The sequence below is a fragment of the Gadus macrocephalus genome, chromosome 23, assembly GCF_031168955.1.
Source record: "Gadus macrocephalus chromosome 23, ASM3116895v1".
NCBI classification, from domain to species: domain Eukaryota; kingdom Metazoa; phylum Chordata; class Actinopteri; order Gadiformes; family Gadidae; genus Gadus; species Gadus macrocephalus.
Genome location: NC_082404.1, coordinates 5,434,167 through 5,457,020, shown reverse-complemented (window position 1 = coordinate 5,457,020; position 22,854 = coordinate 5,434,167). Strand labels below are relative to the sequence as shown.

At 45.7% G+C, this 22,854-nt stretch overlaps 2 protein-coding genes and 2 long non-coding RNA genes across 5 annotated transcripts in view; all 4 read right to left on the bottom strand.

Annotated features, from left to right (window-relative positions):
* Window positions 1-17,631, bottom strand: part of LOC132452399 (uncharacterized) — a 75,022-nt gene extending 57,391 nt beyond the window's left edge. The window contains exon 1 of one of the 2 annotated variants that reach the window (XR_009524306.1): window positions 16,909-17,631. This is a non-coding gene — a long non-coding RNA (uncharacterized LOC132452399). Of the gene's footprint in view, window positions 1-10,295; window positions 10,774-16,908 lie in introns of those variants that run through there. The other variant, XR_009524312.1, reaches the window with a different exon arrangement.
* LOC132452815 (uncharacterized) lies at window positions 524-2,324 on the bottom strand. The gene is made up of 5 exons (XR_009524518.1): window positions 2,256-2,324; window positions 1,900-2,054; window positions 1,286-1,519; window positions 1,121-1,197; window positions 524-799 (listed from the first exon to the last, which is right to left on the bottom strand). It is a non-coding gene; the product is annotated as an uncharacterized LOC132452815 (long non-coding RNA).
* LOC132452057 (ubiquitin carboxyl-terminal hydrolase 37-like) lies at window positions 2,355-4,907 on the bottom strand. The gene is made up of 4 exons (XM_060044416.1): window positions 4,742-4,907; window positions 3,369-3,468; window positions 3,161-3,237; window positions 2,355-2,914 (listed from the first exon to the last, which is right to left on the bottom strand). Exons 1-4 carry the CDS (start codon window positions 4,816-4,818, stop codon window positions 2,719-2,721), a joined length of 450 nt encoding a protein of 149 aa, XP_059900399.1. The 5' UTR covers window positions 4,819-4,907; the 3' UTR covers window positions 2,355-2,718.
* LOC132452882 (ubiquitin carboxyl-terminal hydrolase 37-like) lies at window positions 4,886-6,148 on the bottom strand. The gene is made up of 4 exons (XM_060045719.1): window positions 5,951-6,148; window positions 5,415-5,546; window positions 5,003-5,136; window positions 4,886-4,896 (listed from the first exon to the last, which is right to left on the bottom strand). Exons 1-4 carry the CDS (start codon window positions 6,133-6,135, stop codon window positions 4,886-4,888), a joined length of 462 nt encoding a protein of 153 aa, XP_059901702.1. The 5' UTR covers window positions 6,136-6,148.
* Window positions 17,632-22,854: the final 5,223 nt, after the last annotated feature.

Below are 22,854 nucleotides of genomic sequence, written 5' to 3'. Positions count from 1 at the left end.
CAAGACCTACAGGGAGGACCAAGACCTACAGGGAGGACAAGACCTACAGGGAGGACAAGACCTACAGGGAGGACCAAGACCTACAGGGAGGACAAGACCAACAGGGAGGACCAAGACCTACAGGGAGGACCAAGACCTACAGGGAGGACCAAGACCAACAGGGAGGACAAGACCTACAGGGAGGACCAAGACCTACAGGGAGGACCAAGATCTACAGGGAGGACCAAGACCTACAGGGAGGACAAGACCTACAGGGAGGAAGTGTTCAATGTCTACTCTCCTCTGGATCAGCCGCCCAGAGTGACTGCAGCATCCCACAGCGGTCAATATCTTTCTAAGGAAAACCATTGACGGCTTAATGTCGTTCAAGTAGTTTGTAGTTCCTCTGTGTTCACATCATCTTCTCTGAATTTTTCTATTTCTATTTTAAACTTAGAAGTAGAAGTATAGTCGTTGTCAAGAAAGGGCAGTGTGTGCGTCTGCCAGGGGGGTCGAGGTGGAGCTGAGTTACCCCTTGCAGGTCCTGGTTCTCCTCATGTTGAAGAGCAGGTGAGCCTCCACAGGGCAGGAGTAGGTCCTTCCCACCATGCCCAGAGCGGCTGGCTTTAGCAGGAGGGACAGACCACTCAACTGGTCCAGCACAGCGGTCAGGAACTCATGGGCGTCCTACACACACAGACACACACACGCCTGCACCTACCTCAGGGCAGCAGCTCTACCCTCCTGGAGCTCCCCTGCCTCGGTGGGGCGCGTACCTGGGCCACCTCGAAGGGGGGTGGCCGTCGGTCTGGTGATTGTACTGGTAGGGTCAAAAAAAAAAACACACACACACACACACACACAAACACAGACAGACGCAGATACAAGTTCAAAATAATCTTCAATCACATTGCTGTGCTAAGAACAGAAAATAATCATACTAATGACAATAGAAGTAAATGATAAAGGTCATAGAATATCAAAGTCATAATACTGTACATGAAATGTGCATAAAAAGAACAGTATAAATAAACATGATGAATACATGAATCAATAGGTGAGTGTCCAGGTGAACATGCATGGTAGGTCTAGCAGCAGCGGGGCCTTGTGTGTGTGAATGATCAGTTATTTAAAGTCTCACCTGAGCTGCTGACCACACCAATGGTTCTTTCCTCCGGCCAACTTCTGCCCCAGTTTTCCCCGTTGCAATGAAGCAAACTATTTAAAGTAGGCTAGAGTCAGGAGGAGCGATACGGACTAACGTATTCAAACAGACATAAGTTCAGTGAGGCTGAGTGAGACCCACCTCGGCGAGGGGAATCTGCTGCAGCAGGAGCTGAGGGCTGGGGCTGCCTGGGTGGAGGAGACCACTGAGTCTGGGCCTCCATCGCTCCTGGGGGGGCTCAGCGTGGTCTCGGGGTGGTCTCAGGGGGCTCTGGGACTCTGGGATGGGATGTTGGTCTGCTCCTCAACATCCCACCCACCCAAGACCAGAGGGCCCTTCCCCCACCCCCCACCCAGACCCCAGACTGTTCTACACCTGGACACACAAAGGAAACACCACGTATTGTAGGATACTGCAGACTCATTCACCCCATCATTATCTACACTGGAGCTAATCTGGGACCCAGCAGTCTTCCACGTTACAGCAGAACTCCCGAGGGGGAGACGGCTCAGAGCTTGGGCCGGACACCAGAGGCTGAAGGGGCCGAGTCACGCCTTGGGTCCTGTTTCGTTACTGAGACATTCTACCAAAGAGAAACTCAGATGTGCTGGTCAATGACGCTTTCAGAAAGGGACTTTAATTAACTGAGTGAATATAATGGCCAGCCTACACGATGTTGATTTGAAACCTGGCCTGCTGGAGTCCAGATTATCTGTCTTTGTGCCTTTTGAATGTGATTTAATTCTTCCTCCTACCTGTCGCTGGTAGAACAGCAGGTAGGCCGTGCGTTGCCGCCGGCGACAGACGGCCCTGCCGGTGGTCCGTGACACCTTCAGGTCATTGTAGCGCAGCCATTGGTCAGCCAGGTTGTTGCCCTCTTCCGGATAGGCCCCCTCACTGATGTAATGTCCTGGGGGCGGGTTCAAAGATACATTTCTGACATGCCCAATCATATCATCATCAATATTCAATCATCAATAATCAACCATCAATCATACAATCATCAATAACTCAATCATTCAATAACCCATCTACCCAGGACAATGTAACTGCAAGCGACATACACAAAACTCCCAAAGTGTATGTGTGTGTTTGTGTGTGTTTGTGTCACCTGATGTAGCCCGGGCACCGATGTGGCTCAGTACACTCAGGAGTGTGTACTTCTCCTGGGAAGGAAACGCGTATCATACTGAACAGTTAACGCGCGTCGGGAGGACAGCAACAGGTTCACACACAGAGAACATTTCCTGTACTTCTTCTCCCTTCATCTTACTAACAGTTCAGGTTGAAGTTAAGCTTAAGGCAAGCCAGCTATATTACTGTATATTAGTAAGTATTTTATATTTTATCTCACCTCATGTTATAAATAATACTAATTTGTTTAATTGATTAGCTTATTATCTCTTAAATATTCTTTCTCTCTCTTCTTCTCACCATGATGTTGCTTTCCTCACTCCCTGCCTCTGTAGTATGAAATAAATCATTTGAAGGGTTAGTAAAGGCTACACCTATTCATCGTTTCAGTTATTCAATCAACATATACTCTTTGTCTATGTCTGGCCTTGATTATTCTCTCATTGTGTACATAATACTGAAACAAGAGATATAACTGGATAAGATATTGGATCTTCTGAACAGGACAGGGACAAAGCTTCAGCACCTGTCCCAATGCTGAGTCCCAGGTGTCTGGACAGGAGGACTTCATCCTCCACCTTCTCTATCCTCCCAGTGAGGGTGAAGCGGAAGCGTTTCAGGTGGAGGACCAGAACGCTGCAGTAGACGAGGCAAGAGCAGGTGGAGCGACAGGAGTTATTACAAAGAGACTCACAATCTGTTCAGAACCGGTCAGAGCCAATGGCTTCCTGTCCAGAACCGGTCTGAGCGTGTTCTAACACATTAAGGCTGGGGGTTGGAAACCCACCGGCCCAGTATGCTATACCGCCTTCCTGTTACAACAAACACTGGAAATAAAAGCTACTGTAGATCATTATCTCTCTAGCTTGTAGAATCACTCACTTAGGTAGGTTCAGGAAGCAGGTCTGCGTGCCAGATGTATTTCCTCCGCACTGGCAGGCGTACTTCAGAGAGCTCTCCTACAAATACAACAACACAACACATGCCTGGGTTTGACCCTCACACAGAACAACCATCCACACACAGCAGCACAGAGGGGGGTGATGAGCGACAGCATGGTGGGTCCATGACCTAGGGTGGGCTCACTGACCGTGAGGTATCTGTCCAGGGCCTGGCTCACCGAGCCTCCAGGCTCCAGGTCCAGGGACAGGTTGGTGAAGACCTCCATGGACGAGGACTGGCCCTCACATCTAACACAGGAGAACATACGGGAGACACTGATGAAGACTGCTGGCCAAGAGCAGGATACACTGCTGCTGGGGCCGACATCCTCCCTACATCAAGGCCTCCATGTCGTTCACCACTAAGGGGAGGACAAGACCTACAGGGAGGACCTACAGGGAGGACCAAGACCTACAGGGAGGACAAGACCTACAGGGAGGACCTACAGGGAGGACCAAGACCTACAGGGAGGACCAAGACCTACAGGGAGGACAAGACCTACAGGGAGGACAAGACCTACAGGGAGGACCAAGACCTACAGGGAGGACCAAGACCTACAGGGAGGACAAGACCTACAGGGAGGACAAGACCTACAGGGAGGACCTACAGGGAGGACCAAGACCTACAGGGAGGACAAGACCTACAGGGAGGACCAAGACCTACAGGGAGGACAAGACCTACAGGGAGGACCAAGACCTACAGGGAGGACCAAGACCTACAGGGAGGACCAAGACCTACAGGGAGGACCAAGACCTACAGGAAGGACAAAGACCTACAGGGAGGACTATAGAAACCAATTACGTAATAACGGTCAATAACGTAATAATTTAAATGTAATAAAGCCAATAATGTAATAACTTGATAATAATGTAATAAAGGTGTTGAGCCAATCACGTGATAACTTTTTGCCAATAGTGTAATAACTTATTACGTTATTGGCTGGTTATTTGGTTGTTGGCCTTATATAAAAAAAATCCTTTGAAAATGTAATACCTGAGCCAATAATGTAATAACTGAGTACATAGGGCTAGTGGTAATGGTGTGTTTACATGACTATGCCATCCACTATGCCTACACAAACTACCACACAAAACTACACAAAAACTGACAGTTTGGTGAAATTGTCTTTATGGAATTTACTGATTTATTTTTTATGAAGAACCGCATGGCTGTGCATATGTGGATGAACTTGTGCATTAAATTAGTTTAGTAGCAGCATCTAGAGCATATCCATCAGACAAACATTCAGGTTATGATCATTGGTGAATGAAGCAGTATGAATATGATATATGATAATATTGAATGGGGGGCTGCAGCCATATTTATATATTATTACATTATCGGCTCAGTTATTACATTTTCAGCCAAATCTGCAAGCGATCTAATGTCGCTCTGCAGATCAGGCTGGCCCAAAGCTGTTTTGGCTGATTCAAGAATCCCAGAGTAAAAGTAAAGCCTTGTTTATGATACTGCATAAAGTGCTCTCTCTGCAGCCACAGAGAGCCCTCTCCATTGTCTTACCCCTTGCAGGTCCTGGTTCTCAACATGTTGAAGAGCAGGTGAGCCTCCACGGGGCAGGAGTAGGTCCTTCCCAGCATGTCCAGAGCGGCTGGCTTTAGCAGGAGGGACAGACCCCTCAACTGGTCCAGCACAGCGGTCAGGAACTCATGGGCGTCCTACGCACACAAACACACAAACACGCAGGCATACACATACACACACATGTTGAACCAAACCACACAAATAATAAAGAAGTTGTTTGGTATATATGGAGAGGGGGACGACGACTGACTTTTTGTCCATCGTCCTTGAACTCTGGGGCCTGCAGCGAAACCCTCTTCTTAAACGAACTCAGCACTGTCACCTTGTGGCCGTTGTTGTCGGAGCAACGTGATGTCCCGATGGCCACAAACTCCCTGGGGGGAAGAAAGTACGTAAGTAAGTGTGTGTGTGCGTGTGTGTGTGTGCTAATGTGTGTGTGCGTGTGTGCGTGTGTGCGTGTGTGCGTACAGTGTGCGTGTGTGTGTGTGTGTGTGTGTGTGTGTACAGTGTGTGGCGTTTGTGTGTACAGTGTGTGTGTGTGTGTGTGTGTGTGTGTGTGTGTGTGTGTGTGTGTGTGTGTGTGTGTGTGTGTGTGTGTGTGTGTGTGTGTGTGTGTGTGTGTGTGTGTGTGTGTGCTTGCCAGTGTGTGTACCTGAGCAGCTGTGCAGAGGGGGCTAAGCTCCAAGCCCACTGCGTCTGCTCCATCTCCTGACTGAAGACCCTCAGGGTCAGGAGACTCTGCAGGGTGGAGTTTAAATAGCAGCTCTGTGCCAGGTTGGGGAGCCTGAGAACACACACACACAACAACAGGTAGCAAGGCTTCACCTCACTACAGCACTAGCCACCAGGAGCCAGGAAGGAAGTACTTTGTCTATCGTTGCTTTGGTATTCATATTAAAGTATTAGTATTAGTATTTTTGTAATAAGACCACATTTGAACATTCATTAGATGAAGATAAATCTTCACCTTATCTTTCAGTGTTATGTTTCTTCTTTTAAAGTGTAACTCTAACTTGCATTCAAATGGATAATATATCGATATAGAGCCACAACCACTATCTAGTGGATATCAGCGGTAGTGCAGTTGTACCGGCTGCCGGTGTGTTTACTGAATGACCTCCCTGGTGTGGATGCTACTGGTGTGTCTACTGTGGGTTGGTGTGTATGAGCCCGTCATCCAGCACTCACCCCAGGAAGCCCAGCTGCTGCTCTATGAGGCGAGGGGTGGCGGTCTGCCTGGTGAGGAGGCCCCCAGACTGGGATAACGGCCCCCGGACGAGGTCCCTGTCTACGGAGGGTCCGGCCTGCACCCCGTCACACTGACTGTCCAACCAAGGGGTCCGGGCCTCCCTATGGGTCAAACATAGATACATATAGTTACTGTTTAGTCACTTTATTAGGGGCGCTTTAATCCAATGCAGTTTACAGGGAGGTTTCCTGGATACATTAATAAGCAAGTACGGTTTAGGGCAGCTTGCCCAAGGATGCTTAAAGGTACTGTGGACATTGGGGTTCAAACCCTGCCTGCTGGGAGTCCAACATCCTCACCACTAGAATACTGTACCCCCCCTCCCAATGTGGTACCTTATAGCAGATCAAGAGGCTTTTCAAAGTTCATTACATTCAGAGGTCATTTAACAACACTAGTTTCATTTTGGAGAACGGTATCCATGTGGAGATCTACGATTGGACCCGAGGTCACCGGAGGTCACCAGAGGTCACCAGGGATCACCTGGGGTCCTCTCCTCCTGCACCAACCTCAGTGTAGCAGCTCTATCCTCCTGGAGCTGCCCTGCCTCGGTGGGGGGGGCCGGCCTGGAGCCCTGGCCCCTGGCTGGGCCGACCTGGGCCACCTCGGAGGGGGGGGCCGTCGGTCTAGTGACTTCACTAGTAGGGTCGAAAACAACACACACACACACACACACACACACACACAGACCCAGACCCAGACCCAAACACATGTTAAAAAAAATTTACCATCACAATTCCTGCGCTTAAGACAGAAAAATATATAACGATTTTTAAATAGAAGTGAAAGATAAAGGTCCTAGAATATCAAAATAATATTAATGTACACAAAATGTGCATTAAATGCACGTTATGAATAAAGTTGATAAATACACGAATAAATAGGTGACTGTCCAGGTGAACATGCATGTTAGGTCCAGCAGTAGTGGGGATAGGCCTTGTGTGTGTAAATGATCAGTTATTTAAAGTATCACCTGAGCTGCTGACCAAACAGGGCAGCGCCTCCGGTCAACTTCTGCTCCTGTTTTCGCTGTTGCCAGTAATATGGTAGATAAAGGAAAAAGAGATTTCAGTTACACAAGACATAGAGAATAGATCTTCTAACATGAATTTGAGATTCAACTATATAAGCTGAAGTAAATAGTTTGATATGGGCTATGGCTATACAGCTTGAATAAATAAATCCTACTTTGGGGACACTTTAATCCAAAGGAGGACGACTACAGACTACGATCCTCCAGTAAGACCTCTCAGTTCAGTAGACTGAGACCAACCTTGGGGAGGCCAAAACGCCGTAGCCACCCCCAGCGGGGCCTGGGCCTCTGGGGGTGGAGCCTGCTCTCGGGGGGCGGAGCTGGGTCTGAGTGGGTGGAGGGGTCGGAGCCCGGAGGGTCCCGGTGGTCCTCACTGCTGATGCTCAGCGTGTCGACGCTGCAGAGAGCCACAGAGAGGCCCTGGCCCTCTGTGGGCCGTGTCGGGTCGACCTGCTCCGCTGCAGGACTCGCCTGGTATCGCTGTTGAGAGGAACACCACAGAACAATGATCACACAGTACAGTAATATATATATTATAGAAGTACAGAAGTATTTGTACATGCAGATTGGATTTTCTTCAAAGGAAAGCAACAAGATCATCTGGAATTCCAACAGCCGTTGAAACTCATGTACTGGTTTCATTGGGTGGGTCTCACGTACCTGAGGTGCGATGCAGGGCCAGCAATACAGGCTTGCTAAGAAATTCATTCTCGCACGATAATAATTTAGCAATGCTGAATTATTATCATCCAATCTCTCTGCTCGTCCAACTTGAACTGCCTGAAGTGGAACATGAGGCTGGTTGCTAGGGCTGCCTTGGAATGGGCCTTCTTATGACGTCATAGAGCCGCTGAAGCACCGATGTATCGGGGCCTTCTATCATGTGTGTGTGACTGTGTTTTACTTTAGCTTTATTAAATAAGCTTTGTTAATCCTTTTTTAATGCATACAGAGATTCTAACCTGTGTGGGAATCAAGCCCCTGACCCTGGCAGTGTCCATCGATCCTGATGGAGTCCTGAGAGAAACCTCATCATGTGTTCCGATATACTGGGATGTGATTCATAATCATACGTGTGGTTCATGTGAATGGACCAGAAACTAATTGCACTGCTGTGATGTGATTGGAGGATATTAGCAATATATTTAATGAGCCATCTTATGAGTTAAACCTACGCAAAAATACGCATATAATTTCACTGTGAAACAATTGAGATAGCATCAATGTGATTAAAGATGGACTTTGGTTTCCCTCCTCTGTCAGCTGCCACTGGGAGGTTCATCCTGAACTGCTTCAGGACTCACTGGCCATGCAGAGCGGTCATAAGTCCGTCCCCTCCTAATTGTTGTATGTTGCACGTCCTGGCACTTAATGCATGCATTAATTGGATGTCATATTTAGTTAAAGTAGGCTACTTAGATGTAGCATCTTATCATAGCTATCTATGTTGAGCACGGGGAATGGGTTAACCTAGTGGTTGCTGGTGCTTTGCACTTGGTTCTATAAACATCCTTATTGTACCTCCAGTGATATAAGTCACTTTCTTATGACAAATGTACTTATTTTAAGTCGCTTTGGATAAAAGCGTCCTAAATGTAAATGTAAGAGACGCATTTCCCTCAAATTAACATGAATAGTCGCCTCTTAATTAGGCAGCAAGATCAAATTGTAGCGCTAACCTCATATTGAATCTCATGTAGTGATTTTATTCTGTGGTTCTCTGGCTACCTCCCCTACACCAAACACAAGGCCAGCATAACATGCTAGCCCCACTCTCTGTGAACAGGTCCAGTTATTCATTCTCTTGTGTCATGACTCATTACACGGCACTTCTTAATACTGTGGAATGCTCCATTCACTTGATTGGGCCTTCCCATTGACCACTGTCAAGGAAAGGGGATTTTTTGCCTTTGATTCACGTCTTTCGTATCCCTCCTGAAGTAGTTAGGTAACCCAACCCAAGCGTATTCGGTTGCTAAGCGACGTCAACGTCTTTGGCGAACTATTTCTCTGCTGATCAATCCTACGAATGGTTACAAATAGTGTAAAAAGACACACCGTCTGAAATTATTTTTTCGTTTTGGCAAGTAGCCGTGTAATATGCAGGATAATGTATAGAACGTCGCCGGTGTTACACCGAATTCTGCGACCCACCGAAAGGTGTGACCCCAGGGGGCACTGTTGTATGTTTTCTGCAACATGCACGTGTGCATTTTAACAAAAACATAAATAAAACGTAAGATCAGGGGTGTTTCTAGGTTTCATAAACATCCGGGGCTTAGCCCAGAAGGAAAATGAAATGCCAAAATTATTTCTATGCTTTATTTTGCATTTTTTCATAATGCTTCACCTAAATAAACAAAATGCGCTGTTTATTATGGCTTAAAATAGCTACCTGACTGCTGTGCTGCTTATCCCCAAATGTCTAGAGTTCCATTCAAGTTATTTCAGAGAAAAATGAATGCAAGTGACAGACCTTACACACACACACAGATCTGACTGGGGATAGGATAGGTTAATTCACTTGAGGTGGTAAAAAGGTTGTTTTTAAACTGTTTATTTTCTTGCCAGAAGGACTATCTAGACTAGGCTAGTACTTATATTTTTTTAACCCAAAATTATATTTTGGGCTAATTAAACAGGGTCTGTGATTAGGATGTCTGGGTTCAGGGTCTGCGTTCAGGGCCTAATCGACCAGGTAAACACGCGTCCTGCCATCTTCCAAGCTCCAGGAAACAAGTACCAGGTGGATAATATTTAGCTCAGACGTCGTTCACTCAATACATTCATGATCCAAAATCTGACCGCAGCTGACCTCAGATATGATGAACTGGGCTTTTATTTCTTTCACTTCATATGTTTCGACCAATCCTGTGGCTGGAGGCAGAGTTATTTGCAGACAAACTAGACCAGCCCATGAACATTGTAAAATGTAAATACACAGACATTCCTGTATAATTAAGGTGTATTATGACAGCTCCCTCTGCTGGACAACAGTCTCACACCAAACTATATTTTCCGTTTGAACCAACGTAGTACATTGATGTGAGACGGGTTGGTGGATTGAACGTGTTGTAGTAGCAGAGAACGGCCTGCGGGGTAGTATGTACAAATACATGAATAGGCTTGAATTTAGTAGTAATATGGAGGTTTCATATTTTTACAAAATGGATTATGTGAACATTGCTGAATAACAATCATGTATATTAAATGTATTGCAGGAGTTCAGCTTGACATTAACCAAGTTAAACTGACAATTAAATGAACCGCACCAAACATGTAGAAGTCAATGTGGGATTTTAATATATAAACAAAAACACTTGACAGAAGTTGAATACAATTTTGTAAAGGAAAGCAGAGGAAAACATTTTCCCAAATGAATCTTTTCAAAATGTCACCACCATTCCAAAAGCAAATTAAGAGGTTTGTGTAAAAGCAGTCCTCCCTGACCAGCTCTGTCCCTGACTCTAAACCCTGACTCTCAACCCTAACGCTGAACCCTCTGAGGGCAGGAAGGCGCGCCTTCAGTGTAAAGGTTTGAACCACAGAGAAGGAAGAAAAGAGGAAGCAGTAGAGAGTAGTGAAGTAGTGAGGTTAGTGACAGACGTGAGGGAAAGGCGTGTGGAAGCACACGGTTACATGTTGGGTCAAGAAGATCACCCCCACTGGAGGTCAGAGAGTCCTTGTTGTCCTCAGGATTTGCCTTCCAGATGTACGGCTTCTCCATCATTCCTCCAGATTCTTGGTCAGGTTACAAACGTAATTTGTCTCTAATGTAAGGAAACAAACACACTAGTAATTTGTCTCTAATATCAGGTAACAAACACAGTAGTAGTTGGGTTCTAATGTAAGGTCACAAACACAGGAGTAGTTGGGCTCTAATGGCGCGTAACAAAGTAGCAGCTGTAGTTTGTCTGGTAAACAAACACAGTAGTATGCCGTAACTTGTACTGGACAAACTAATCCTGCATTACAACAAGTCCACTGTTCATTTTATGCAAACTTACGAATATCCTGGTCGTCCTCCAGAGTCTTGGCTCCTCCATCAGCTCTCCTCAGCCGTCCTGGTCTGGAACAAACAGCCCGAGTCTGGCCCTAAAGTCTGGTTACAAACATGTAGTTTCTTATTTTTAAGCCCTTTATTTCCAGCCCTCCATATGAATTAATTCAAATCACAGCTTCGCACAGATTTAAAGTCATAAGATGATCAAAACCAGACCTAAACTACCGTGGATTTTAGTGTTTTTCAGATGAGCTTGGTGATGGTTACCCTCTGGTCCGGTGCTGCAGGTCTCCAGCCTCAGTCTCCAGTCCACCCTGGCACCACAAGCCTACGGACCCCAGCCTCTCAGCCTCGCATCTCAGCTACAGCAGCAGGTTTATATCAGCATTTGCCCAACAATAAACTTAATTGACTCATCCAAAACAGAGTTACAATTAATTGAACTATTATTTTATAACTCAAGGCTAGAAAAGACTTGAGACCAGACATGAGCATCCCGTTTTTGGGAATGAAGACAGAGCAGTCCACAAGTTTAAAGAAGTGGTTCAGGCCATGCATTGAAACTGACCTGAGAAGACTACTCACACACCAGAGCACTGACCTGTTCTGGTGGACTTCTGACAGGAGGCGGAGGTCTGGCTCTGGGTAAGGAGGTGGAGGTCTTGCTCTGGATGAGGAGGCAGACACCGTGGGACAAACTACATGTTACCTTTTTAACCTTGTACAGTTCTAGAGTATCTTCTACTGTAACATGTGGGAATGACAGCCATTATTTTAGCTTTGATATTATCCAGTTGGTAAATCTGCACCAAAGTCTTTGTTTAACGTCATTCCATTGGGTAGGGTTTAACTTCTGTGGCAATTAATGACGGCAGATATTTAGAACGTACAAAAGCTGAAGTAACAAAGAACACTAAGCAATATCGATATAAAATCAAATTTACTCAGCCATATTCAGGTGCTGGGTTCCGTTGAAGAAATGTCAAATTGTCTTCCACCATGTAATGATTTTCAGCCTTCACCGATGTCAAAAATGGGGCCGCAAGTAGAACGCCGTTTTGTACGCAGCGAGAGTCCCGTCAACGTGGTTAAAAGTACGGCGCAACCATCGAAAATTATCAACATACTGTATTGTACGACTTACTTGTCAGTATGTACTTAATTTCAAATTTAAGTTGTTTAAGATAAGGGGCAAAAATTCCCAATGGAAACCGACTGAAAAATATTTTCCGTTGCCAACGGCTCGAGGTTACTCAAATACAATCCAGAACGTTCAGCCAGATTCCGTCCAACTAACTGCCAGTTGGTTTCTAATGGTTGTCAATACTACAACGTTCTATGCTAACGATTGGGACTAAATCAAGTGACCGCACTCAGAAACTTCCACGGCGGGAAGCACAAACCGTCCGACAGGAATCCAAACATTCCGGCCGGAATCAACCAAAGAAAAAACATAACCAGCGCCTCACCTTGAGCTGAACGGAGGAAGATCCTGAAGTCCAGCGATGGTCTGCATTAAAACACAGCCAACAGACTTACCTTGAGGAGATCTGTTTGTTGCTGTTGGTCATTACTCCCATTGAGTGTACCTTTACATTATTATGCACCCAGTGTGTACAAGCTATATCACTCAAAACCGTACGAAGAACCAAACTACCATGTACGTCCCACAACAACTATAAACCTCAAATCCTTGCCTAAGAACAATGGAATCATTCACTACAAAACCGTGTCTCCATTTTACAATTATCTAGATTATTCAGGGTACAAACCATACAGAGCAAATCTAAACGTTGAACTCACAGAGAGCCGACCATAGCCCTGCAACGTCACCTTGACCGCCTCATCACCAACAGCAAATCATGCCAGCCAGCCAACACATGTACAGGTCTAGTGAGAAGTGGGCATCTGAGCGAAAGGACTGCTCATAATAAATAGAAGCCCAATTCCTGAACTATCCAACCATCTTCATGGTTTAAAGATTTACAGACTTGACATGCCATTGTGTTCTAATCGAACCTTTGTCTGCTCCCTCGTTACTTATAAAACTCTACATCTCCATCACCAGAATGTTGCATCCTACTCATGGGGGTGTGGTCTAAGTGAGCAGAGATGCATGCTGGGATGCAGTGCCGTCTGAAGTCTTCAGTTCTATAGACACGCCCCTCAGGAGAAACCAAGTGTTTGAGAATCTGTCGTGACATCAATTACATGAGCTGGAATATCCTTCAAGATGGCGCCAGGATTCTCAGAGGAGAAAGGCCAAGAGGAAGATGTGAGGGTTCTTCCTCTCAGCCAGTGGAACACAACAACGGTCCTCAGAGTACCATGGAACACTTTGAAACATTCTCCTCTTTACACCTTGAAGCCCCAGTGAAGGTTTCCTTACCTCCTCAGCAGAAGAGCGTAACTTCAGCTCGAAGAGCGCACTAACTGGAGTTCCCGGACTGGTTCTGATTTAAGGGAACCAATCGTTCAGCTAGTCCTGTCCGGAACGAATACAGTTCAGCCTGAGAAGCCGTGCAACTGAGAGCAAGACAAGATCCACAGGGCTCTCCATCAATCCAGCAAGGTAGGAAGAGCCGTCTCATTACAGGTCTGAAGGTTATCTTGAATATCCATTAAGTTCCCTTTCCAACGTCAGACTCTCCTTGTGGAATGCCTTTAGGTGTCCATCCTCCATTGATCCTGATTGGTGTAGTCCTAGTTTGAAGTCACTGATCTGAACACGCCGCTTGCATCCTTTTACACTTGATTTGGATACTCTCCTTCCTGCCCAGTGTGTTGGATATCGCTCCGGAGCGTCTCTCAGGGCTCTTCATGTCTACTGGTGGCCCTTAAGTAAACGTGTGGCCGTCCATCAGGTATGATTTATTTGACCATTCCAATATCCCAAGCCCGTCACACAGACCCCCGTATGAACATTATCACTGTCAAAGCAAGCCGGACGCACACACAGAACCCAGGACAGGCACGTAGAACCCCATGCCAGGTGTGAGTGGGAGACACATACACAGTAGAACCCTAGGGATGCTCAAAAATCATCCATCTCATGTCAAACCCAAACACACACACCACTGAGCCATAAAAGGCCAAACAATCATGCAGGGTAAAAACCTCATGCCAAATAACATTCCATCATCCCCCCCCCAGCTCTCCTGCCAGGGCACCCAGAACAGAACAACCAATGTCTCCAGAGACGTTTACTTATGTACAACATTCTTCAGTTGCGTCACACGTTGGTGAGGGATTATGCTTGGCGTCTCCAAAATGTGTCCCAGGTTGATTCAACGTCTCTGAAGTCATGTCTTTGTAGTCCAGTAGTTTCCTGAATGAGGGGCCTTCACAAATGCAAACGGTGCAGCTTTAGTCAGCCTGAGGACAGGAAGGAGGTCATCTGTTCAGAAGACCACCCAGTGGAGGGGGGTGGCTCTTGAGGAGCAGGATCCATCTGGGGATGGCCCCAAATAAGACCTTCATGGAAATTAAGCTGTTCCTGAGGAGTCACGATGCCTGGAGGGGACTGTTGAATGTGTTCCATGGTTCTCTGTGTCAGACTGAAGTTGTGTTTTAGTCGTTGAGATGAGGAGCCCCCTCATCTCCCCCTGGTGTTTCTCCTTCGGAATCCCTGTCTCCATCTTAAAGAACATTCCAGTCCATGTAACTGACGTCACGACGGTTCCTCAAACACTCGGTTTCCCCTGAGGGGGCGTGTCTACGGACCTGTAGACTTCACACAGCTCTGTATCCCAGTATGCACCTCCGCTCACTCAGACCACACCCTCATCAGTAAAGCAGCACTCATGTGATGAAGACGCAGAGCTCAGGAGAGTAGAATGAAAGAAGACTGATGATATCAGAACCCAACCCATTACTCCAGCTTACAACAACAACTTGGAGCCTGTAACCATTTTTACAAATCATTAAAACCAACATAAACCAAACACCTAAGAAACCCATGAACCAATAAAACATCCTTACTACTCAGATCAACCTTCAGGTAACGGGTTAACTCACCAGGAAGCCAAAATACATCAATGTGCCCAAGAGTAATGAGAAATTAATGACTTACAGTTTGCATTTCATCTTCATGGTTAAGTTGGGATACTCACAGAACTGCAGTTAAATATCCATGATAGACCTTTGAAGGAAGGAACAGTTTACTCATGGTCCAAATTCGAATGAGAGTTAAACCACCACAATCCCCGATTTCTTTCACACATTATCAGTGATTTATATTCAACATAGAAGTCACGTCAGTTGTGCTTCGCCACACAATTCTACTCACATCAGGGTCAGATGAGATGCTCCTCTTTACTTCAAAAAGTCTTTAACCTGTGAAACAGGAAGAGATGTTAACTAAGTCACAACAGACCTCAATAAAACAGTACACACACGTTCTGGTTTCTGGAAACACAACAACATACGTTTGGGAGATGCTACACTGCAAAACAGTGGAGGACACCAACGTACTGTCCGGTTCCCTCTTAAGTGAAACGCACCAGATGCAACCAATTAACTAATTAAGAAAACCACTTGGCAGGTGAGCTAATTGGTAAAACTCAACGCAGGTTCGGCGCCCTCTGGTCACCTTGGTAACAGTGAGAGGCTATTTCAGCTCTGTGTTTGATCTTAAATGACCTCTCTCATTTTAATTAAAGGGATGAGTCTGATTTGACTGATTTAGATTCATACAAAACAAAAAAAGTCTTCAATTCACCTTACTGTGTGCGCGAGTGAGTGTGTGCATGTGAGTGAGAAGGAAGCTTTCATCAAAGAGACCAGAGAGACTCATTCACTGGTTAAACTGGAGACATCACCTACCACCACACACACACACTAATACACCATATAGATTCACACCATATGCACGCACACACACCACAGATACACACACAATATTGATACACACAACATATACAAACCACACGCACACACCATAGATACAAACTATATATATACACGCACACCCCATTAGGTATACACCATATAGATACACACACCATATAGATACACACACCATATAGACACCAAAGATTAACTTAATAGAGATACAAACTATATAGATACACCCCCCCACACACACTCCATACAGTTCAGGTCACTAAATACTCCTCTCTTCTCCCCTCTACTTCTTTTCTCCTCTCCTTCCGTCTCTCTTCCACGCATATCGCATTTTTATTGCCTATACTCGAGAGAATAGATTTGGGTGGGGATTTCTAGGTTTCATAAACATCCGGGGCTTAGCCCCGAGGGAAAATGAAAATGCTGCACGCCAAAATGTATGTGTATGCTTTATTGTGCATGCAAACTTTTTCATGATGCTTTATCTAAATAAACGAAATACGCGGTTTATTATATCTATAAATAGCTACCCGACTGCTATGCTGCTTATCCCCAAACATCTAAAGTTCCATTCAAGTTATTGCAGAGTAAAATGAATACAAGCGAGGCAGATTGTCACACCCCGCCTCGGGTGAAGGTATTATGTAACCTTAATAAACCAGACTTTCAAACCCAAAGGATGGCAAGGCACACAGTTGCAAATCAGTTAAAAACAACATTTATTCCCCCAAAGTGTCAGATAAGTGCAAAACATAGAGGAGGCCAACCACCAAATATCTGAAAATAGTAAAATAAAACCCTATTCAAAACCAATTCCAAAATCAAATAAATCAATCAATTCAAATAATCAATAATCAAATATTCTCTATAATAAATCAAGCATATTCAAAATCAAATACCGGTACTTCAAATAATCAATGTCAATAAATAAAATAATCCATTAGCAAAATAAATGCCCATTAAACTCAATCACTGAATGCATTGAACCATAATTTACAACATAATGGAATAATCACCTCAGTAGATATTTAGCATCTCGTGGAGAGCTGAGCACCCTGCTCAACACAGACAACCTGTTCTGGCAACAGCATACAACAGACTATCAGAAGAACAGCAGCTCACCCCTTTTATACCCCATGGCCCCTCCCACTAGACAGGCCCAATCAACAGGGGGATTATAATACTGTGGCATTTTGCAAATCAACCATGAATAAACTCAAATACAGCATGCATGTTAAAGTTAATTTATTCTTGTAGATCAGTGATTTTCACTAGTGCATTTCGGCTTGTCGCTCATTAATGTCCAATGTCAATGTCCAGTGTCCTCCTTTGACACAAGGGAAAATGGCTTGGCCCAAAATGGGCCAATCAGTGGCAGCAGGTGTTTCCTGACACCATATTTAAAGCCCTCAGCCCCACCCTGTCTCTTTTAGTCTGCAGTACAGAGCCATGGTGAGGGGGAGAGATTGTTTGTGAGTGTTTGTTGCTTGAATAAAGAGCTTGAATATACTGTATGCTTGAAGGTTTGCTGTTCATTCACTATCCATCAATGCGCGCTATTGATAGGCAGTTAAACAGACGGGGACAGTGGTCAAATTGTCACACAGACCTTACACACATACACATACACATACACATACACACACACGCACAGATCTGACTGGGGATAGGATAGGTTAATACACTTGGGGTGGTAAGCAGGTTGTTTATTCTCTTGCCAGAAGGACTATCTAGACTAGGCTACTTTTTTTTTTTTTCAAAGATCATATTCGGGGCAAATTAAGGCCCCGTTTACAAGAGGACGCTTGCGGGTAAAAACTATCAAATATTTTATCGGAAGTGCCTTTCGTTAAGACGGTGACGGCGTTTTTGGGGCATGAAAACGCATAAATCTGAAACCACCCTCCAGAGTGGAAAAGTTGAAAACGCTCCGCCGTAGCGTTTCCGTCTAGACTGCCAAGACGCAAAACACTGCTCAGATCTGCTCACGTCGCGTACGCGTTCACGTCACATACATGTGCCAGTACAAGGAAATAAACAAACATGTCAGATTATTTCCATGCGTCGGACCTTCAAGCTGCTCTGGCAGCTCTAACAAGCATACAGGAGTCTTTCCACGAAATGTACAGGATATGTACAGATAGTATTACTGAACAGAGAAGGATCTTTTTGTTTTTTGCGGCACGGATAAGAGAAGAAGGAAGATTATACGCATGCGCTCAGACATGGCGGTGTTGTGTGATAGTGTATCACAGCACCACCTAGCCGCCTGGCATGCATACCCAATCGAATTCCATACACTTTTGCGTCACCGTATGCACGCAGATTTCCTCCCGAAAACGCTTGTCTAAACGCGGAATAAAAAGTGAAGACGCGACGCCACTTTTGCGTCTTCTGTTCAGACCGTCATCGTGTAAACGTAGCCTAAGTAACATCCGAGGCTTTAGCCCCGAATAAAAAAGCATAGAGACGCCACTGCATAAGATCTCCCCCCACCGGTGGGTCTTTCTTTTCTTGATACTAACATTAATTCTAAACAGCATTTTACACAGTAGCCTATAATAGGAAATGCTCAAAGGTAAATCAGCATAATTTAACACTGACTGTAGCTTTTTATGGGTAAAGAAGCAACGGGGAAGGACCGTACTAAACGCCCTATCCATTGTATGGGTCTGTAAAGTGCTAATCAAATCAATGAAATTTATTTATTAAGCACCTTTAATTAAAAGGTAATTGGTTTGGGGGAGATCTTATGTTTTATGTATGTTTTTGTATGCCTACTGCAGAAAATATGCAACAGTGCCCCCTGGGGTCACACTTTTCGGTGGGTCGCAGAATTCGGTGCAACACCGGTCATTATCATGGTCATTATCGGGAAAATAAGCCCCTTCAGGGCGAAGCAAGACACCTTCGCTTCGCGTCGGTGTCCGGTTTGCCCTGTCGGGGGCTTATTTTCAAAATAATGACCGGCGTTCTATATATTATCCTATCCCTTACATAATAACTGTTCAAGGCTGATTTAATATCTTTCTGGCCGTCGAACTTGAAAAGCCTCAAATTGTAGACGCAGGTCATCTTCTTAGGGCCTTCGTAAGAGATCATAGAGCCACCATTATATCGGTACTCCTCGTGTGTGTGTGTGTGTGTGTGTGTGTGTGTGTGTGTGTGTGTGTGTGTGTGTGTGTGTGTGTGTGCGTGTGCGTGTGCGTGTGTGTGTGCGTGCGTGCGTGCGTGCGTGCGTGCGTGCGTGTGTTGAATCAAAGTTGTCACATTATAGAGGACTAAATAAGGAACGAAAACTTACTTCCTAAACTGATCACATTTAAACAAGTCGATAAGCGGGTCAGCCCCTCCCCTAGCATGTTTTTATATATAGAGAACACAGAAGTTTTTACATTCATCATATAAAAGCAGGATAAATGTGACTGATTTCCTTCCTCTTTAATCAGTAGGATCACACAGGTCATAATGAAGATGGGGAAACTTTATTAAGCCAAATTGTTCTTCTTAAAGTCAAGCTACTTCATTGTAATTTGCACAACACATCGTGTTCACATCAGGGACGGGGTGAACTATGCTCAGTGACGAATAGTGTGGAGTCGTAGAGCAGTCCATAGCCCAAACTGTTATATTTTTGGTGGCATCGTGACCTATGGCAGCGATCTCTGCTGTCCAGTGACATCCAGACCTACTGTGTGCCCTCATCATATGTCACTACACAGAATAACACCATTAATAACTTAAATTTAGTCATAGATTTGTTTTATAGAATTCAGTAGAAGTCAGATATTTAAGGTAGGCTACCTCTATGACCATCGTTTTTTTTGTTTTTATTTCATGAATAAGGTTATTTTATAAATATTGGCAGACTTCATAGAGGCAAGCAAGGGTTTTACAGTATTTATTGCTTTTGAAAGAAGAAACATACTATTCACAACAGGTCATTGGTGGGCTATTAGGATAGCCTGCTATCATACTACACCAACTGTTATGTTAGCATTAGTTATGTGTGTGGGTGAAGGGAAATCCAATTGTTCTTTATTTGTAATCTCGGCTTTATTTGTAATCTCAGCCGCAAACATGGAACAGGTATTGAATACATTTGACAAAATAACCATGCCAACTTCACCCAGACTGTACATGGGGAACTGGGGAAATACAAATGCATCCAACTTTGTTAATTGAGGTAAAACTCAGTAACAATAATCATATAAAATTGAGCAGGTATGCAGGTTACCTTCATTTTGGATATTGATGGTTTGACCATCTATCGATCAAGGCTTTTTTCATGTCTACTACATTGTGGATGGATACAGAGAAGGAAAAGTGATTAATTGGTGTTGGAAACAAACACTGTAAAGAATAGGGAATAATCAGAGACAGGGTAGGTTAAACTGACCAATTGCCTATTTTTTTTACTTGTTTGAGCAGCAATTTTTTTGTCACTTGCCAATCACTCGGGATAAAAGTGTCAGCAAAATGATTGAATCTACGGTTTCCTCTTATTGAACGACTCAGGACACAAAATACTTTGATGGTTTTATTGTTATTTTCAGCAGTTATCCATGCACCACACATACAATAATATATTCCACCAAGCTGCAGTGTCACGGAATTAATAAGGTAATATTGTGATAAACACGACTATATCCTTTTAATGTTCACTTCCTATACAAGGAGACTGACATACCTCAGGGAACCCGGGGACAACCGTTACCAATAACATCGACGGTGAATGGAAAACAATTCAAAAATCAAAACATGGACCTGGAAAGAGGGTTGCTGACACAGACATGGCAACCTTAAGCACGACCCATTGATTAAACGTCACACTGACATGTGTGCACACTCTGGTCTACCTTAGGACCGCTAGGGATGGCCGCGGTTACGTGGGCCCAGACTGAAGAACACATGCTAGTGCACACAACACACACACACACCCTGAGAGCGAAGCAAAGAGGGCTATAATGAGGAGGGAGGGGGTTTGGGAGGGAGGAAAACCAATGGATCACAGCAAATCCATTTCAATTGATCACACAGCAGCGGAGCGGGCTCAGCCAATGAGAGCCCAGCGGCGGAGAGGTTTAAGGCCTCAAGGTGAGGGGTTTGCGTGGCGCCGGCGGTCTTACCAACCAGGCTTCCTTAGTGTTTGTGAGGTGTTCTTTATTTCTGCAGACGCTTATTTTCTAGAACGAGCTTTCCAGTAAGTGTAAGGGGGGAGGGGGGGGGGGGGGCGTAGCCTAACACCATCTCTGGACCTGGCAACCGGATCTGAACCCAGTGGGAGGGAGGGAGGGAGGGAGGGAGGGAGGGTGGAGGTGGGTTAGTTCCAGACCAGTGAATCACAGCTAAGTGGACGGGGACCTAAGCTAAGCTAAAGCTAGCGCAGTTACGGTGAGTGGAAACGAATACACGACACCAAACGCACTGTATCAATATTTTCCTCAACTGCAGATAGATAAAAAAAGAGAATTGCACAGGCGCACGAAGACGCACGTACGTACGCACACACGCACACACGCACACACACACACCCACACACACACACTCCCTCCCTCTCTTAAACACTCCTTCACACACTTTACATTGTTGTTGTTTTTTATCCTCATGACCAGTAACAAAAGCATAAGCTACTATTTTTCAGGGGTTTAAAAGCAGGACTATAATATCCAGTTATCAATAACATTTCCCTCCGCGGCAGTTGGGGCGCATCAGCGTTATCTACAGTCGATTGTGTAGCGTCGCGTGGTGGGGGTTCTTATGGACGTCGAAGACGGGAGGAGTCCGTGCTGCTGCACACTCACAGCAGGACCAGAAAACACAGACCAGGAGAGAGGCCATGACGGCGTTCAGAGACGCCGCCATCATGACCCACGTCTTTAAGCAGCCCTCCCCACTATGCATATATATATTTATTTATATATTTATACCCCATGAACTGTATGCACGTTATCTACCCTAGCAACCATAAGTCACGTGACAAAATCGACCCCGTCCGCCCCACAGATCGTACTCATGTTCTGGTAGTGGTGCCCCCCCCCCCCCCCCCCCCCCTTGCTGAGTGGGCTCTATGTACAGAGTGCTACTACACCTGACCCGCGGCCAGAGGCGGCGCGTCAGGAAGGTGGATTACGGTGCACTTGCTTTTCCCGACCCCGGCTTTAACCCCGCTGGTTAAAGGTATGCAGTTGCGTTTACGGTGTGAGTTATGTGTGTGTATGGATGTGTGTGTGTGTGTGTGTGGGGGGGGGGGGGGGGGGGGGCGTGAGTGTCCATACTGAGGACGTGAGCTCGGGGTTGGGGGGGGGGGGGGGGGGGGGGGGGGTTACATGGAGGAGGGGCCAAGAGTATAGCGACGGCTCCCTGCGGAAGGCACAGGGGGAGAGGGGTGGGGGAGGGGGGCGTCTCGGCTCCCGGTGCGGGCTGGAGGTTGTGCGGGTTGAGGCGGGGGGGCGGGTTCTGGTCCGCGCAGGATGATGATGATGACAGAGAGTCCGGTCCGACTGCTTCTGGCTCCGGGGTCCGGGCCCCCCCCACACCCCCGTGGGTAACATTGTCCTGGAGGAGGAGGAAGAGGAGGAGGAAGAGGAGTAGGAAGAGGAGGAAGAGGAGGAGGAAGAGGAGAACAAAACCAGCCAGGGAGGTGTTACTCACAGAGAGACTGAACACCTCCACAACTCCACCTGGTTACTACCAGCTCCTAGCTCTCCAGGTTACAGTAAATCTCAATTGCTGTTCTTATTCCCTGACCTATTTTTCTATTTGTCTACATGTCTGTCTGTGTCTATCTAGGTCCTTGTGGTCTTTGTGGGTCTCTCTGTAGTCTCGGATTCTTGAGGTTGGCTCGGGATCTCTCTAGGTCTCTATGTGCCTCACTGGGTCTCTCTGGTTCTCTTTAAGTCTCTCTAGAACTCTCTTGATCTCTCTGGGTCTCGGTCTCTCTCTAGGTCTCTCTAGGTCTC